At 35.5% G+C, this 18,532-nt stretch overlaps 1 protein-coding gene across 1 annotated transcript in view; it reads right to left on the bottom strand.

Annotated features, from left to right (window-relative positions):
• The window catches only part of NBEAL1 (neurobeachin like 1), a 131,408-nt gene that overhangs the window by 100,920 nt on the left and 11,956 nt on the right, over nucleotides 1-18,532 (bottom strand). Inside the window, exons 3-8 of the mRNA XM_068967677.1 lie at nucleotides 14,739-14,820; nucleotides 14,058-14,185; nucleotides 9,143-9,225; nucleotides 5,071-5,156; nucleotides 2,153-2,459; nucleotides 360-466 (exon numbers count right to left, since the gene is read on the bottom strand). Coding sequence (XP_068823778.1) covers nucleotides 360-466; nucleotides 2,153-2,459; nucleotides 5,071-5,156; nucleotides 9,143-9,225; nucleotides 14,058-14,185; nucleotides 14,739-14,820 — 793 coding nt within the window. The remainder of the gene's footprint in view (nucleotides 1-359; nucleotides 467-2,152; nucleotides 2,460-5,070; nucleotides 5,157-9,142; nucleotides 9,226-14,057; nucleotides 14,186-14,738; nucleotides 14,821-18,532) is intronic.

The following is an 18,532-nucleotide window of genomic DNA, read 5'->3' as shown; positions in this document are numbered from 1 at the left end:
TCCTATATGAGGTACTTAGAGTAGTTAAAATTATAGAGACAGAAACTATAGTAGTTGCCAGGGGCTGAAAGGACAGGAGAATGTGAAATTGTTTAATGGATACAGACTTTCAGTTTTACAAGATGAAAAGTTATGGGGAATGGATGGTGGTAATGGTTGCAACATCAATGAGAATGTATTTAATACCACTGAATGATATAGTTAAAAATGATTAAGATGGTAAATTGTATGTTATGTGTATTTACCACAATAAAAAATTTAGCTATGGTTATAATACGCTCAAGATAAAATCAAAACATAAACAAAATAATAGCTTCTTAAAATTAAAGATGATAATAATAGTAATAACAGAAAAATACCTTGCAGTTCTGTAGCAGTCGTATGAGATGTTCAAAGCAGTTACTGTTAAGAAAAATAGCCTGAAGAACAGGTCTATCTGTGCAGTCTAACATGGCTGTGATGGTATCTAGGAAAATAAAAACAAAATTATCCATTAATAAAGTGGAATATTTGGGATCACAGAAACATTCACTCTAGCTGTATAGTTAACTTAGGCATTTCAGCTGACAAATAGATGTAAATTAATAGGAAATAATAAGGAGGTGGAATAGAAAACAAATCCTGTACTTCTCTGGAGAAGGGAAAGGCTACCCACTCCAGTATTCTGGCCTAGAGAATTGCAAAGAGTAGGACACGACTAGGTGACTTTCACTCTTACTCAGTCATTTATTTCTTGATAAGAAAAGTGAACATTTTTATACTTTATTATCAAAAATATTTATTTTTGCATATATAAATTATAAACATTTTTCAGAGATTTACTTAGGTGTTCTTCCATTATAACTTAAGTGTAACATACTGTGGTTCCCAACTTGCTATGAATAAGCAACATCTGATTATATTTGGCAACACAGTTTCATTTATACAGCATAAAATTAACATATAGCCATCATGAAAATGAGAGTCAGGTAATTAAGCTATTTGTGATGATGCTTTGGTCCTATTTCCTACTAAAACGATATCCTCACTTGGAAATCAAGGGGCATTTGACATAGGTAATATGAAAGTTCATAACAAAAAAGAAGTCCATGTAATAAAGACTCAAATTTCCTTATAAACTTCATAATTTTAAAACATTACATTTTATAACATAAAATAGAAACTATATAATGTGAATCTATATACAAAACACTGTTGTAATGAATCATTAAGTTTCACCAAGATTTTGATGTCCAGTATTTTTTAAATTGGGCACCACACACATACCCACACAATTTTTAAAGTCTCTAGAGTTATATAACAAACCATTCAGTTCAGTTCAGTTCAGTTCAGTCGCTCAGTCGTGTCCGACTCTGCGACTCCATGAATCGCGGGACGCCATGGTTATGTCAGATGGAAGCATATAAAAATCTTTTTCTTTTAACTTCTCTGAATTTTCTAGTTTCGCTATAATGAAAATATTTTATCTCTATAAAAAGGAACTCTCAGTTAATAATATCAGTATACCTATTCATCTAATAAGAATACAAAAAGAAACCACATATATTGGTTAAGGAGTTTGCAGGCAGCAGAGAGAGGGAGAGGGAAAGGAATTGGGTGAGGGAGGAAAGGAGGGGCAGAGAGAAGCGCAGTGACACAGAACCACCAACACAAAGAAAGAAAGAAAAGCAAGACACACACACAGAGGATCCCAGGAATCAAAACAAAACAAGAAACCAGAAACTCTCAAGAGGAGGGCCATGCTGAAGCAATCGCTATAGAGATGTTACAGAAGCATATACAAACTGATTACGTATGACCCTTTGCGGTAGGTTAGAAATTTACAAATGGCACTTCCTGAAAATTTACTTCTCCTAAAATTTCAAAATCACAGTTGATTTTCTTTTTTAACACTGATGCTTTGAGAGGATTACAACTTTCAAAAGAGAATATAATGGCTCAATTTTGTCACTGCTAAAGCAAATATGTGAAAGACAAATCAATTCCACATTATTTTAAAGTCAAAATCTATAAACACTCACACAAAATCTGAATTAAACATTCACTGTTTTCTATACAATGGCCACGAATTCTAAATGAAAATGGAGAATAGAAATGTAAAACAACTAGATTCAAAGAAAACTGAACAGAATAAACTTCATCTAATACTCACTCAGCATTTTGATCTGAAGAGCTATGAACCGGTTTTCCCACTGTCTGGACCTCCTTTGATTAGGTAAAGCTGAATGATCTGAATTTAGCAATTTAAAATAGTTCTCCAGAATAGTGCTGGTTTCCACCTGACGCTGATCAGAGCTGCTAGTGAGAAGGATATGCACCACTTCTGTAAGGCACTTCAGAGTCAGTTCCACCTTCCTACCCACTTCTTCAGGATTTCCATCCTCCCAAGAATCACAGTCAGCCAAAACTCTCATAAGAACTTCCATGGTGGCTGGAGAAATTGCCTGCAAAGCATTCTTCTGAAACATGAGAGACAAAAAAAAAAGTGAAATCCAAACCTAACTGAAGTGCTGCACATTTGCAAAAACAAAGAGAATTTAATAAATCTGCAGACAAGTTTTTTCTTTACAAACCAACATTAAAAAATTTTTACATGGATACTCTGATAGTCACTGCTGGTGTTTTACACATATTAAGTCTTTTCTTCACTACTAATAGCATTCTAATTTTATTCAGAGAGTCATCTGCTCATATAGAAAACGTACTCATCACCCTTCCTTGTAGCTAGGGGTAGTCCTCGGTCAAGAATACATGGCAGTAGACCAGGAAGAGGATATCACTTTACAAATAAAAGAGGGAAGGATCCTTGGATCTTGGCCTTTTCACCATTTGCAACTGTGTAGCTATCTGATGGAGTTTTGCAAATGAGATGCTGTCAGCTTTTCCGTATCTCCTTCAAAAATAATTGGCACCTGCCATTTGTCTCCTTCTTCACTAACCTATCTTTGTGTCCAAAGGCAGACACGATGGCCAGAACTCCAGAAGCTATTTTGTAGCCCAAGACACAACAGTAAGGATAACAAATTGACATTCAAAAGGAACCCAAGTCCCCGAAGATCCTAAAGCCACCAAGTTCACTCTGGACTGTTTACTGCTTTTTTTTTTTTTTTTAATGAGAGAAAATGGTAAACTTCTAACTTTAGCTGTTAGAACTTTACTACTTACTGCTATAGGGCATGGCAACCCACTCCAGTATGCTTGCCTGGAGAATCCCCATGGATAGAGCCTGGGGGGCTATAGTCCATGGGGTGGCAAAGAGTTGGGACAGGACTGAACGACTTTCACTTTTACTTTTAAGGAGTTATAAATCTGATACACCCATGATATATTTCGTGCTTATAATCACAGGCACTTTGTTAAGTACTTTACATACACAATGAGTCATTTGGTCCTTGTGTGTTGTTATTTCCACATTATAAATAAAGAAACTAAAACACACATAAATAGTTCATCCAAGGTCATACAACTGGTTAGAAATGACGTAGGATTCAGGCTGCCTCCAGAGCCCTTGCTCTTAACATAGCATGAAACAGCATAAATATGCTAGCAGGAAGCCAGGCATGATGCTGAGGAAAGGGAGACCAATCATTGGACTTTAAATCTTCAACTCTTTATGATAAAGGTGTCTTTTAGATCCTCAATTTATCTAAATACCCTTGTATTGAGGCTATATTCAACAGTCTTATGATTTCAATATAGTTGTAACTATAGCTATGATCCAATTATAAGATTTTGAGTTATTTTCCATATATAAAATAATAAACTGGCCTTTAAATATCCATTTGATTTCCATGTGAGTTTTAATTACTGGAAATCTCTTAGGGTTCAATTACCTGGAGGCATTAACAAGTCTGGATTTGTTCAAAAAGGGTATGGGCTCAAACCAGCTTCTCCATTAGTCAAAAAGAATGCCATTTCCAATTTTGTTCTTGTACACTTACTAATTCTTAGTAGTGAAGAAATGATGGAAATGGGGAGGAACTGAAGCAAAAGATGGATACTAGCTAATAAAAGAAAGTGACAAAGCAAATAAAGTGAAAAATAAGATTCTGGTCACCATTCCTCTTACAACGGAGACTCTTTATCTTCTACAAGAGTGAAGAGGAGAGGGCAAGGTGACCCACTAGGAAACCCAAGCAGAATTATTAGCAATACCCATAATTTTGTCATCAGTAGAAACGATATACATTTTCATGTATTACAGTTACAGTGTCTTTAAACATCACTTATGCTAATCTCTTCTTCGAAATTAGTCACTAGACTTGCTACTGTATTTTTTAATTTGATATGTTATAAAGAAGCCCATTACTATGTAACAGACTTGTTTTATTAATATTTTAGTAACTGCATTTCAGTATAGTTTCCTTTGTGATGGCGTGTATTTTCTTTCAGGCACGTGAAAACATTCTGACAAGAGGCTATATCAGACTGCCAAAAGGGTATGTGTTATAAAATGTGTCAGAAACTTCTGATCTAAATTTGTGGTTAAATAAAACAAGTAGAATGTTCCTTCTGAACTATAATCCTGTTTTCAACTAGCAGTTAGACTCAAAGTTTACCACAGTTGTTAAGACATTCAACTGAAAAAAATAAACATTACTCAAACTTCTTTATTGTAAATAATTTTTAAAAGTTGAGTTGGTTGAAAAAATGCATATAAACCATGTACATATGAACTTAATAATTATAAGTAGACAGAAAAGTGACTAAATTCATATGTCCTAGGAAATGAAAGTCTGATTTCATCAAATGAACTAGTAGGGATAACTATCCTCTATATTCTAAAGTAACAACTGGAAGCTGAAAGTCAATACAACTAAGAACATCATATACCAAAAACTGTTAAATCTAACTATTTATGCAGTAATTTTATAGTTAATGCTAATATTATTACTTTGGTGTTTTTGAAATTTATAAATAAAACTAAGTAAATTAGTTTTAAACAAGATTTAACTTCAGAAAAATATTTGTTCATTAAATTGCAAAAAGACAAAGACTTCATTAAATAATCCATGGCAAACTGTACTATTTACTGTCATTTTACAGATTAACTTTCAACATGTTCCTCACCTGCCCACCAGCTACTATGGCTCCAAAGAGATGCAATAAGCAACACTTAAGACTCTCCTTGAGATGTTCACTTTCTTGAAAACACTCTGTGAATACAATACACAAATAACTATATGAGATTTCTCTTTTACAGTATGATTGATTTCTAAGGAATGTTTGAATGGAAATATTAAAAATTATTTGTGAAAAGCTGAAAGTTATTAAAAAGCAAGGTTAATATGCATTTTCCAAAGAAAAAAAAAGAGAAACCACCAATCTTAACATATACATCTCCCTTATTCATTTTTATGACTAGAGAGCATTCCACTACAGTGTCATACCTTAATTTATTTAACTAGTTCTCTACTGATAAACATTTATGCTTTTTCACTTTCTTTTGATACTGCTAACAATTCAGTAATTAATATCCTTTCACATACATCACTATATACAAAGACAAGATTATAACATGAGAATGATTTCCAATTTTAGACAAGAAACATTCCAAAAGGAACAATTTTAAGTTAAAAAGTATTGATAAATTTAAAACATTAAGACATCTCAGCTACGTTGGAATAATTTCACTATACAAGGTTTCCCGCTATAAATAACTAGAAAATTTGACAAAATAGGTTTTAGAGATTTTTTTGGTTCTAGAAATTGAAAGTGAACTCAAGGATCATCTCGGTTTCCGGTTTACAGACATTTTCTGAACAAATGTACAGAAAGGGGGAACCCTAAAGGAACATGGCTATTTCCAGAGATAGGAGACAGATTACAAGTTGGGGGAGGCCTAGGCAACTGGAATTCATAAAGCAGTACTAGAAGGGAGGAAGCTATGCAGAGAAAGCAATCCAGAAATATGCAAAGGGCTCACTTTGAGTCCAAGTACCAATCCTTATTTAAACCATGAAATCCTACCAGACAGGCAAAAACCTACAAGAAGTTGTAAACCGAATGGGCAGATTTCACACACATGACAGAGTTCTATTCAGCCAGGAAACACATAGAGAGGATGTAAAAAAAGATACACTATGGAAATTCTAATCGTAAGATTGTTGGAGTGTCAGCAATATACTAGTATCTGACAAAATAGGCAAGAAATATTATCAAGGCAAGGCAAAGAATATTACCATGGATAGAAAGAGACATGAAAATACCGCTTTTTAAAGATCTGCAATAGTTTATTTTACAGACTTTACATCTACAAGCACTTGAGATAGATATTTTGGGATAAATTAGCAAAATATGTGCACAATCTACATGCTGAAAACTATGTAAAATTGACTGAAAAAATAAGCAACATACAAATAATTGATGAGATACATCAGACTCATGAGTTGGAAGTCTAAATATTCTTAAAGTGGCAATTCTCTTCAAATAGTCCAGAGATTCAATACAATCCCAATCAAAATCCCAGCAAGCTTTTTTGTAACAATACTTAAAAATGGATTCTAAAATGTATATTAAAATGCAAATAAACAAGAATAGCAAAAACAACTTGAGAAAGAATAAAGCTGGAGGTTTTAATGACTTCAAGACTCAGTATCAACTCACAATAATCAGTACAGTGTGGAAACAGCATAAAGGCAGACATGCGCAACAAAAAGGAGAAGCCAAAAGTCAACCCATGTTTTACCGTCAACCAATTTCTGACAAATGTGCCAAGGTAATTCAATAGAAGAAAGAACAGTTTTTTCAACAAATATTGCTGGAACAATAATGAGAAACCTTAGGCTAGATACAAGTCTGTTTTACTGACTTAAAACAGGTAACTGACCTAACAGAAGAAAACATAAGAGAAAATCTTCATGACCTTGAGGTAATTAGCAAGATTTCTTTGGGAAAACACAAAAACCACAGATCATTAGAAAAATTTTATAAATTAGATTCCATTCAGATTTAAAATTTCTATGTTTTAAAAGACTCAAATGAAAAGATAAACATTCTAGGAGAAAATATTCTCAGTGATCAAGTTTAGAATAATTTTACCATCAAAAACTACAACTGAGGGACTTCTTGGTGGTCCTGTAACTAAGACTCTGCATTCCCAATGCAAGTGGCCCAGGGTTCAAATCTGGGGTCAGCAACTAGATTTTACATGGAGCAACTAAGATCCTGGATGTGCAACAAAAGTCAAGGACCCCACATGCTGCAACTAAGACCTGGAGCACCAAAGAAATAAAAACAAGTATTAAAAAAAAAAACTATAACTGATTCTAAAATACTGAGTAAATAAAAGACTGAGTCCACAGTGATACATAAAAAAGGGAGAAATAAAACATTTGAGTATTATTTAAGTATTTAAGTATTATTTGAACTCATTTTGAAAACAGTAAAAGGGAAAGATTTAAGTACTTTATACAGCCTTTTTAGGAATAATTGTAATGTATCTCCAGTTGATGAGGGAAAATTCTTTTTACAGAATATAACAACTTATGGAAGTATAAGAATGGAATTTGAAGACAATATTGCAACCCTGAATGAAATAACTGCAAGTATCATCAATGAATGCAAAAATATTAAATGGAAATGTATTGAAAAATAAGATATTCACTCTATGCAGGGTAAGAAAAACTCTTCTTCCTTCTCTATAAGAAAATGCACCAAGAATTAAATCACTGGAAATATGACAAAAGTAGATAGTCAATGTGTGACAAATGTGTTACCAGGCAACACTGTTCATGGTAATGACCCTTGATCTGGACTAGAAAGATTATGATGACTGTAAATAACCTGATGGGAACTTATAACCCTGGGCTTCCCTGATTTCAGTGTAAATTGTAATTTAGGCATTTCCTTTCCTAGGATTTAGAAGTTACATTCGCGGGTATAATGGTATAAACGTCTTCTAATGGGATACTGCACTTCAAAGCCAGGGTGGCTCACACACCCATCAATTTGGTTTCATACCCTCACTTGGAAAATCCAAGTAAAGCCCTTGTACGGTTGTGAGATCTCCTTCTGAAAAGAAATGCCTACACTGTTTCACTGGAACGCTGGCTTTCCCAGTGTGGACACATGAGCTTGATTATCTAGCTAAAGCCAGTATCACTACTGGTGGTCAAACAGAGTACTACAGTCATCTTCACCAAGCAATCAAAGAACTAATTGATAAGCAGACCTTTGGTCCTGTGCAAAATGTCCATAAGATATTTGGTCCATGCCAAAAGCTCCTTAATATTTGGTCCTACCCAAAACTATTCAGCACAAACCAAATATGCTCATTTTGGATAGGACCAAATTTCAAGGACCTTTTGGCATAGCCACATGTCTTATGGACATTTTTACTGTTGTCTGGTCACTAAATCATGTCTGACTCTTTCCAACCACATAGAACCAAATGTCTTTATGTACATTTTGTGTTATCTGCTCAGTTGTGCCTGACTCTGCGACCCCATGGACTGAAGCCCACCTGAATCCTCCAACCACGGGATTTTCCAGGGAAGAATACTGGAGTGGGTTGCCGTTTCCTTCTCCAGGGGATCTTCCCGACCCAGGGATCAAAACTGGGTCTCTTGCATTGTAGGCAGACTCTTTACCGTCTGAGCCATCAGGGAAGACATTTTGGGCAGGATCAGTTGCCCTACAAGGGACTATTTCTGTCTTATTTTATTTCTTAGGGGGAAAAACGGTGAAAAAAAAATGTGGTAAAATGGCAAAAGGTTAAAATCTGACAAATTTGAGTGGGAAACACAGGGGGTTGCTATTACAGTCTGCAAAATGTTCTATATCCTTGAAATACAGCATAATCAATTTTTAAAGAAAGAAAACTAGAGTCCATATAGATCATACAAATAGGAACCAATTCTCTCAAGATTATTTTCAGTAAAAGTTCTGAAGTTCCAAAATATACTACTGTCTTTAAAACATTCAGCTCTTCTCAAAAGAAAAACACTTGGAGAACAGTAAATTAAATGAAACCAAGAGGAATAATCACAGCAAAATAACAATCAAGTACTCTAGTAACAGGTTCTTAGAATCTTTATCTTATAAATACACAAGCTGAAACAAGGTCAGAATCAGAATAAGAATAAGGAATAATCAGAGTAACATCAGAATCAAAGCAAGAGAAATTAGAGCTGTTACTTACGATAAAAGAAAGGGATGAACTCCACTGTGAGAGAAGCTGGTTTATATTTCTGTCTGCTCTTTTCCACAGTACTAAAGATTCGTCTACCATTAAAAAGAAGTTAAGGGTATATTACAACATGGGCAAACGGAGAAGGCACAATTGCAAAAACAATGATAAACAATAGTTTGCTTTTCATTTGTATATTAAAAATACACCACCAGAATTGGAATAATCTTGAAAGGGAAGTCTGGCCAATAATGTAAATGCTCATCAACTGAAAGGATATTTTCTTTTGAATTGTGCAAAAAAATTTACAACAGTTACTGGTGAAACATAGCAGCCACATTAAAAGCCTCATAACAACCGGAAATAGAAAAAGGAACTAGCCTTTTAAAATTTCCAATCTGTAAAAGAATTTAGTCAATAGTGCTGCTAATTTGACACCTAAGGCAGTAGCTTATACAGCACAACTAAAATCAAGCTATTTTGTGCCACTTTCTGAAATTTTATCTGGGCACACAGACTCCATACTACTGGCTTCCTCCACAATGAAGGATACTGATCTAGAGGGCTGGAATTACTTTTGTTTTTAATCACAAGTCTAGTAGTTTTGATGGCTGAAATATTTCTACTGACTTCAGTAAGGCCAACACAAACAGCATGTGCTTTTACCAAGAACATTTCAATTCAACACAAAGTGAGTGTATCTTAGACGGGCATGGTGGGTGTGGGATTTAGGGAACAAAGGTTACTGTTATGATGATACATCAGCAACTGCTGGCTTGTTGGAAAATTAGAAAAATATATATATACATTTTTTTCCTCATTCCCTGAACATGCTTTTAACACTGTTAGAGCCAACAAAAACAGAAAATATTGGAGAACAACCACATAGCAAAAGCACTACATTAAGCTGCCATTTTAACAATCTGAACAATACTCCATTACGTTATTGAAATTATTTTCCTTATAACTGTAAAGAAAGAAAAGCCAACTGACCATAGAATAAGACAAACAGGATAGGACTCAGTACTAATCAAGCAAAAAGTTCTAAGATTCAGCTCTAATATCGAGATTCACTAGAAATCATATCAGACACCGTTTGATACTGCACTGTTTTCCAAATCTATGCCTATTTCCATTTTCCAGAGGGCTTAGGAATTATCATACTTCTGTATTTATAAACATAACATCTTAGAACATCACTGGATCTTCCTGTTTAATTAAGACCTTACCAAGGTTTTTTGTGCATGTCTTTAAACAATATAAATATTACTAGTTTCAAATAAAAAACTGAGTAATATTGTAAAAAAAATTAAAAAATCAGTCATGTTGTAGAAAAATTAATTTTAAAAGGATGAAATCTGATTTAGCTTCAGTTAGGCTTTTCCACAATATTATTTACATTTTGCACATTTATTATTAATTATGATATTAACTAATAGAATATATATCCTATCCAAAGATCCTGTACTGCAAACAACAATAAAGATTCTCATTTGACTAACACAATAAAAATATACTCTTGCGATATGTGATTAATGACTCATTCTAGAGGCCCTGTATTAGATGTGACATTCAAACATAAATAATTTCCATTATACTTGTGGTAAAATTTAATAAGCTGAATTAAAAGAGGAGAAAACAATTATATCATACAGGTATCAGAGCATAAGTAATTTGCACTGCATGCATTCAATAGGTTGAAACAGAACAGCTAATAATGTACCATTTTTAAAACATAGTATATTTGGTTGCTCCATTATTAACTGGTATCTGGCCAAGCATTTAGCACCTAGCTGATGCCAATACATATCAACAGGTTGCTGAGAGGGATGCAAAATGTTTGTTTGCATCTCAGTTTTCTAAAGGTTATGTCCCCCAGTCAATTTTTCTATGCTTTTTTTGTGTGTTCCCATCCTACCTAGAACATACTTTTTTTTCTCAATTTTTAAACTTTTTATCTGGAAATAAATTCAAGCTCTGGCAAAAGCTGCCAGAATAAAAATAGTATAAAGAACTTCAAGAAGCGCTTACTCAGGGTCATTGTTTAAAATTTTATCCTAAATGCTTTATAATTTGCTTACTCTTCCCCTAAAATATATATACATATATATTTATATATATGTGTATTTACATATGTATACATATTGAGACCTATAATTTTTCAGAACATTTAAGGGAAATTATGATTATGCCCTTTTACCTCTAAATACTTCATAGTGAATAATTCCTAGGAATAGGGATACTGTCATATATAATATTATAGTACTGTTATAAATTTCAATACACTTACCATTAATGTTACACATTTATCGAAACTACTACTATAATCCAATATGTCAACTGACCTAACAGTGTCCTATAGCATTCCCACCTTCTTGGCCCTAAGTATAGTTTCCTATCCAGGGTCAGGCATTGCATTTGGCAGTCACATCTCTTTTACCTTCTTTAATCTGAAACATTTCCACACATTTTCTCTGTGATACTTTTAAAGACTGCTGTCTCCTAACTCTTCCTTTTATTCACTAAAATGTTGTCCCTTTGGAGTTTGCTTCATGTTTCCATACAATTAAGATTCAGATCACACATTCTTAGCTGGACTATTATACATGCAATGATGGGTCCTTCTTAGCATATCACAGTTGCAGGCACAGGGTGTCCACCTGTTTCTCAATGATGATGTTTACTTTGGTCATCCAGTCAATGTACTATCCAGTACTGTACAAAATAATTACTAATTTATCCTTTGCAACAAGAAAGTAATCTGTAGAGAAGCATTTTAAAATTATGCAAAACCCATGTTGTTTACCAAACTTTCACCGCTGTATATTGGGATTCCTAACTTTCCTATAATGTGTCCAAAATGTTGATTCTTCTCAAACATCAGCATCCCCTGTGCATTCCTAATTGTCATTTGCCCTTCTACTGGAAGCAAGAGCCCTCTCTACTCCCTTATTTTTCTCTCTCTCCCTATCTTTATCAATCAATCACTGGTACAGACTTATGAATTCCTTTCTTCCTCCATGGTTTATGACAAAAGACAACTTCTTTCAACATATAAAGGAAAGCAAATGTATAAGTGGATAGGATCATTATATTTAATGGCAGTGATAAGTCATTCAGTCATTTCTGACTCTGCAACCCCATATACTGTAGCCTGCCAGGCTCCTCTGTCTATGGAATTTTCCAGGCAAGAATACTGGAGTGGATTGCCATTTCCTCCTCCAGGGGATCTCCCTGACCCAGGGGATCGAACCAGTGTCTCTTGCATCTCCTGAATTGGCAGGTGGATTCTTCACCACTGAGTTACCTGGGAAGCCAGTTATATTCAATAGCTGGAGTATTTGTTCCTATTATTTCTATTAGACTCTCTTGCTTTACCTAAAAGATGTGTTATTTCAATAAAATATTACTATATAGAACATACAAAGTGCTACCACATAGTCTATACACATGTTCTCTCAGTTATTAATTCTTAACCACTATTCAATGGTGGCTATTCAAAGTGAGGGTATCATACCCTGGAAACCTGAAAATCCTATTTTAAAAAAATCAAAACATTCTAGTAACGAAATGTTGTAGGAAGGAAGAATTGCTTATAAACAAGACAAATTACATTGAAAATAAAAAATCTTCAGATTGAAAGTACAGCAGACAGGGAGACTGAAAAAAGAGATCTGACTATAAGTGACAATATACCTATTCTTTTCCCACAGGTAAGAAAGTCATCTGAGTTTTTTATAATCTTTGAGCTGTGTACTGGTAATTATGCCTTTGTTGCTAAGCTACCAATCCATCATTCCACATTTCATCTGCTTTGCGATGCTGCAATAGGCATGCTACAAACTATATTTCTTTTTCTCCAGGTACCTCAGTCTTGGTTTCATCAACACGTGGTACTAAATGGAGACTGGAAGACTGAATGATTGAAAGGGGAATGATTCTTTATTCCTTTTCTTTTTTTCACCAGCCAACAGTTCTTAACTATGGCATTCACAGTTGGTTTCTGTCTTCAGCTTATTTTTGGCAATCCCAGAACCAGCCTCTTCATGGCTGCTCAGTGATATCAGCACTGCCTTAGGGCTCTTTCCCCAGAAATCTCACACCCAGGAACTGCAGGACTCCTCCTCTGAAACACCTAGTTTCTGATAACTCCAAACTCTTCCCTTTGTTCCCACAGCCCCAGGGAAGGAGCTGCTTCCTAAAGACACTATTTCTATATTACACCAGTGTCCCCCCTTTTGCTTTCTGAATCCTCTAATCCTTCCCTGGTGGCTCAGAGGGTAAAGCATCTGCCTACAATGCGGGAGGATATGGGTTCAATCCCTGGGCCAGGAAAATCCCCTGGAGAAGGAAATGACAACCTACTCCAGTACTCTTGCCTGGAAAATCCCATGGACTGAGAAGTCCGGCAGGCTACAGTCCATGGGGTCGCAAAGAGTCCAACATGACTGAGCAACTTCACTAATACCTACTTAAAATTTTCCTTTTGCTATATGCTCTCTTTTAAAGCACTGGTTTCTGTTTTCCTAACTAGACCTTGGCTGACACAAGGTCCACAGTTTAAAATAAACATTAATACATAAAACATTATTAAAATTCATTTACAAATTATGAAATATACTTTTATAAAAAGAGAAATTTCCTTGAAAAATATGTACACTCTACTTGATGCTACTGTGCTCTGAGATTTTTTACCATCAGATTATTAGCATTCAATTGCATTACAAAATAAAAAATCAGAGCGAATTAATTATCCAGAAGTGGCATTTATCACTAATTCATTACCTCCAATGTACCTCTCTATTTCAGAGATAGAGATGGAGCCTCAAACACAACTTACCAGTTGCTTTCATAGAGAATGAGACCTGCTTTGAAGAACTACATTCACTAGGACCTTAAGTGTGCAAATGAACACTCTAAGACATACCCTGAAATTCGTTGCCTCCAATTCCGATATGGGTCATATAAACTTTCGCAAAATGCCAATGCATGGATCACAAATTCTTCAATAGATGTCTGATCTGCCAATTCCTTCTCTTTTTTTTTGCTTTTTAACTGAGAATTTAAATATAAAATTATATGCACTTAAATATTAAGCCATATGACATACTGTACAATATCATTAAGAGATTACTATGTTTCATTCATCTAATAATAACAAATAATTTTTATTCAAATAAGCCTAAGTTTCAGGTCAGTTGCAGGTCAGGTAATCATATTGACTAGATATAACCACTCAAATTTTAAATATTTCCTAGGAAAGGTTTCAAACTGTCAGCCAAACATTTTTCCAAAAATGAAGATGCTTTCAGTAAGAGGGCTATTTGATAAATAAATAACAAAAACATAAAATGACAAATTGTGCCATTTTAAAAAGCCATTTACAAAATGCTGCAATTTTAAAATTAAAATAACAAAATGTATTAATAACTGTTTTTCTACTTTTAGATAATATGCATAAGATGCCTGCAATAACGTGCTCAATGATAATTTAATGATCTTCTCAATTAATATCTCCTCTGAAAATTTAACTTTACTAAATTTTAAAAAGTAAAAACTAATTACTCTCAGTAAAGCAACAAAAAGGAATATATTAATTCACACCTACTTGCTGAATATAAAGTGTTGTCATAGTGATAACATGGTTGATATATGAGCAGGTCCCAATTTCTTCTACATTAGATAGATTTCTGTGAGAGGAAAAGAAAAAGAATAGCCATATATTTATTGCATATGAATGGTGAGAAAAATGCATGCTCATATATTCAGACTGATTTTCAGAACACTTGTTGGCAAATGAAGTAGAAATAACATTCATTAAAACTTAAAATCAATTTGATTATATAATTGCTTTCCCACTGAGAATGCAAAACACAACTCAAGCACTATTTAACTACTATAAACAGAGAATAAGAAATACTTGTTAATTAGCATTTGCTTATTGTGAAAAATTAGAAAGTATCACAAAGTAGAAAGAGTAAAAGTCATTAATGTTCTTACAATTCGAACATTAGCAAATACATACATTGTGGATTATTTCTTTCCAGATTTGTTGCTATTTTCTTCTGTAGATTCTTAGCTTGGTTTTTTTACATATCATGGCCTTTATAAGACATTTTGTGTAGTTTTACAGTTATCATCTTGCTTTCTGAAATTGGGTTCCCCTTTTAGACTCATCCCTTGTGGCTCAGATGGGAAAGCATCCGCCTACAATGTGGGAGGCCTGCCTTCAATCCCTGGGTCAGGAAGATCTCCTGGAGAAGAAAATGGCAACCCACTCCAGTGTTCCTGCCTGAAAAATCCCATCGATGGAGGAGCCCTGGTAGGCTACAGTCCATGGGGTCTCAAAGAGTCAGACACAACTGAGCGACTTCACTTTCTTTCACTTTCTTTAGACTCATAATTTATCTCTTCAACTGTATTAAAAAGCCTGAAAGAAGGGTGGATATCTATACATACTCCAAGAGGGCGGAGTACATGCCTTGTGTAAAGCAATGGATTAACAAGGGCATGGCATTCAGTTAAAATCTGACCCTCATTTTTATTCCATTTTTAACAAGATTGAGGTATAGCACATAAAGGGGCTTCCCTCATGGCTCAGATGGTAAAGAATCCACCTGCAATGCAGGAGACCCAGGTTCAATCCCTGAGTCGGGAAGAGCCGCTGGACAAGTGAATGGCTACCCACTCCAGTATTCTTGCCTGGAGAATTCCATGGACAGAGTAGCCTGGTGGGCTACAGCCCACAGGGTCGAAAGAGTCATTTTTTCCATGACACATAAAATGCTAAAGTGTACTCTATCTAACCTCGCCAGTCTTTTTCTTTACAGATTAAAAAAAAAATTCTATTAAGACAAAAACTCTATTAAGTTCTGAGACATTGTGACCTTGAAAAATACTCTGTATCTTAAAATCCAGTAGATGCTAAAAGAACAGGAAAAATTAACTGAATTAACAGACTTCTTAAGAAGTCAGAATGGCAGGACATCTTTGAGAAAGCAGAGCATAAAGGCAGAGGTAACATTCAAAGCCTGTGGAGGATTCTGGGAAGACAGCCAAGTAGGAAGCAAAAGGAATCTGTCTCCCCACCTAGAAACAGTTACACTGTCAAAATCAGTTTGATGTAAGTATTTTGGAAACCTTGAGCCTCTAATGAAGGCTGGTAACTTTTATATGAAGTTTTGGATGATAAATTGCAATTAATGTGCTACATTATGGACATTAATTTAAATTTCAGCTATTAGCACAGCAGCAGCTACCAATCCCCATCCCAGACATGTGGTAAACAGCTGTGCCTATGTTCCAGAAGCAGCTTGGAAGAAGCTTACAGGAAACATTAAGGGCAAAAAGGACCCTGTCCCCAAATATTGGAGATCTGTGCTCTGGTCACCAACTGCTGCATCTCTGCTGGGAGCCAGCGTGAGGAATCCCACCCGTGACAAGGTCATGCGGCAGAGATGTGATGGGCAAGGCAAGTCAGATCTCAGGGTGTCCCCCTGGTATTTCCTGAGCATGTACCCCAAAAACCAAAAATCTGCCGGCTTTTGTACTCTGCTCTTCTGATAGTCTCTGGAAAAAGTCAACTCAGGGCTTTAGTCTTCTGCATTTGAAAGGGATGTTTCAGTTAAACCCCCTCTGATAACTCTCTAGCTTGCCTAACAGGTTCCCCCAGACCTCTTACAGCTTGTGAATTGCTTACAGCCCCCTAACCATGAGAGGCACAAAGCTTAAAAGCATCTTAAAGATACAGAACCTTTTCTAAAGAGCTAAAAATCATATTGGTGACAGGTTTTCACTGTTGACTCAATGATTGCCACCAGGCCTCCATATTCTTTATCTTTTAGGCACCTGGGAGGATGTTAATCAATGTAAATGGGATATGGAAAAAGATATATAATAGTTTTGATGTTAGCAACACTAGACTTTTGAGTTAATCACTTTTCTTTTGTTATAAATCACAGTACTCCTTTTACTTGTTATAAACTGCTGTATCTTTGCTATGTAAGAATGTAACTTTATTTAGTGCTTTCTGAGAGTGGCACCAGACTTTGAGAAGAACAACACAAATAAGTCTTCTGGTTGACAAACTCTTATCAGAAACAAGGCTGTAAAATGTTAATTGGCCCTTTTGGCCGGAAGATGATGTAAATCACCTAAGACTTGTATATACAACTAGGTATGCAGAGAGAAAAGCCTGGTTTTGATAAGAGTCTGGGCTGCTAACACTGCATAATTTTGTATTACCCATTGATCTCTATGTACAATCAAAAAGGTATAAAAGGCCTTTCTAGACAATAGAGGTCGGGCCAGTCACTGGAAGGACTGGTTTCCCCCATGTCTCCTCTTTATTTTCTGGCTGAATTCCCATCTGGGGCATGGAGGCTCACCATGTCTACTTATTTGCCCCAGCTTCTAAGATCCATGAGAGAGGGAGCCCAAGGTGGGGCACCCTCCGATATTCAAGAGGACGCCAGTGGCCTAATGTAGATGGTGCAAGCTCCTTGTCTGGAACTTCATTGGCCTTCCATGTAAACCAAGTTATTCAGCCTCTTTTCTCCACTTAATTTTCCTACTACACTATTTCTTCCTAATTTAATCTTATATTTCTATTTAAATAAATAAGTTTTTTTTCCTCGCCAACGTCGTCCCCGCTTCGAATTCCCTGGATCCACCAGGGCTGGACCCCGGCACACCTCATTATAAAGGTGCACAGAAACAGACAGGCAGCCACTGCTATTGCACCTACCCCCACAGTTATTACTCTTCCCTCTACAGGCAATGTAATTTCCGTGGGACTTAATGAGTCATTTCCCTTTCCACCATCATCTTCTAATTTTTTCTCCCCTTTTGGGAGACAGATATTAAAGACTAGGATATTCAAAAATGATGGCATAAATGGGGAAAATTAGAGAGTGACCACATATGCTGAGGGAAAATCATAATAGATCTGAGCAGACCTCAGGTTTAAAACTCAGGTTGATTCTCAGCACAAAGACAATCTGTAATGAAACATCTATTTCTGCTTTATTGACTATGCCAAAGCCTTTGACTGTGTGGATCACAATAAACTGTGGAAAATTCTGAAAGAGATGGGAATACCAGACCACTTGACCTGCCTCTTGAGAAACCTATATGCAGGTCAGGAAGCAACAGTTAGAACTAGACATGGAACAACAGATTGGTTCCAAATAGGAAAAGGAGGACGTCAAGGCTGTATATTGTCATCCCGCTTATTTAACTTCTATGCAGAGTACATCATGAGAAACGCTGGGCTGGAAGAAGCACAGGCTGGAATCAAGATTGTCGGGAAAAATATCAATAACCTTAGATATGCAGATGACACCACTCTTATGGAAGAAAGTGAAGAGGAACTAAAGAGCCTCTTGATGAAAGTGAAAGAGG

This window comes from Capricornis sumatraensis, chromosome 3 (genome assembly GCF_032405125.1).
Source record: "Capricornis sumatraensis isolate serow.1 chromosome 3, serow.2, whole genome shotgun sequence".
NCBI classification, from domain to species: domain Eukaryota; kingdom Metazoa; phylum Chordata; class Mammalia; order Artiodactyla; family Bovidae; genus Capricornis; species Capricornis sumatraensis.
The sequence above is the reverse complement of the archived record's forward strand: the minus strand, read 5'-3'. Positions and strand labels throughout refer to the sequence as shown.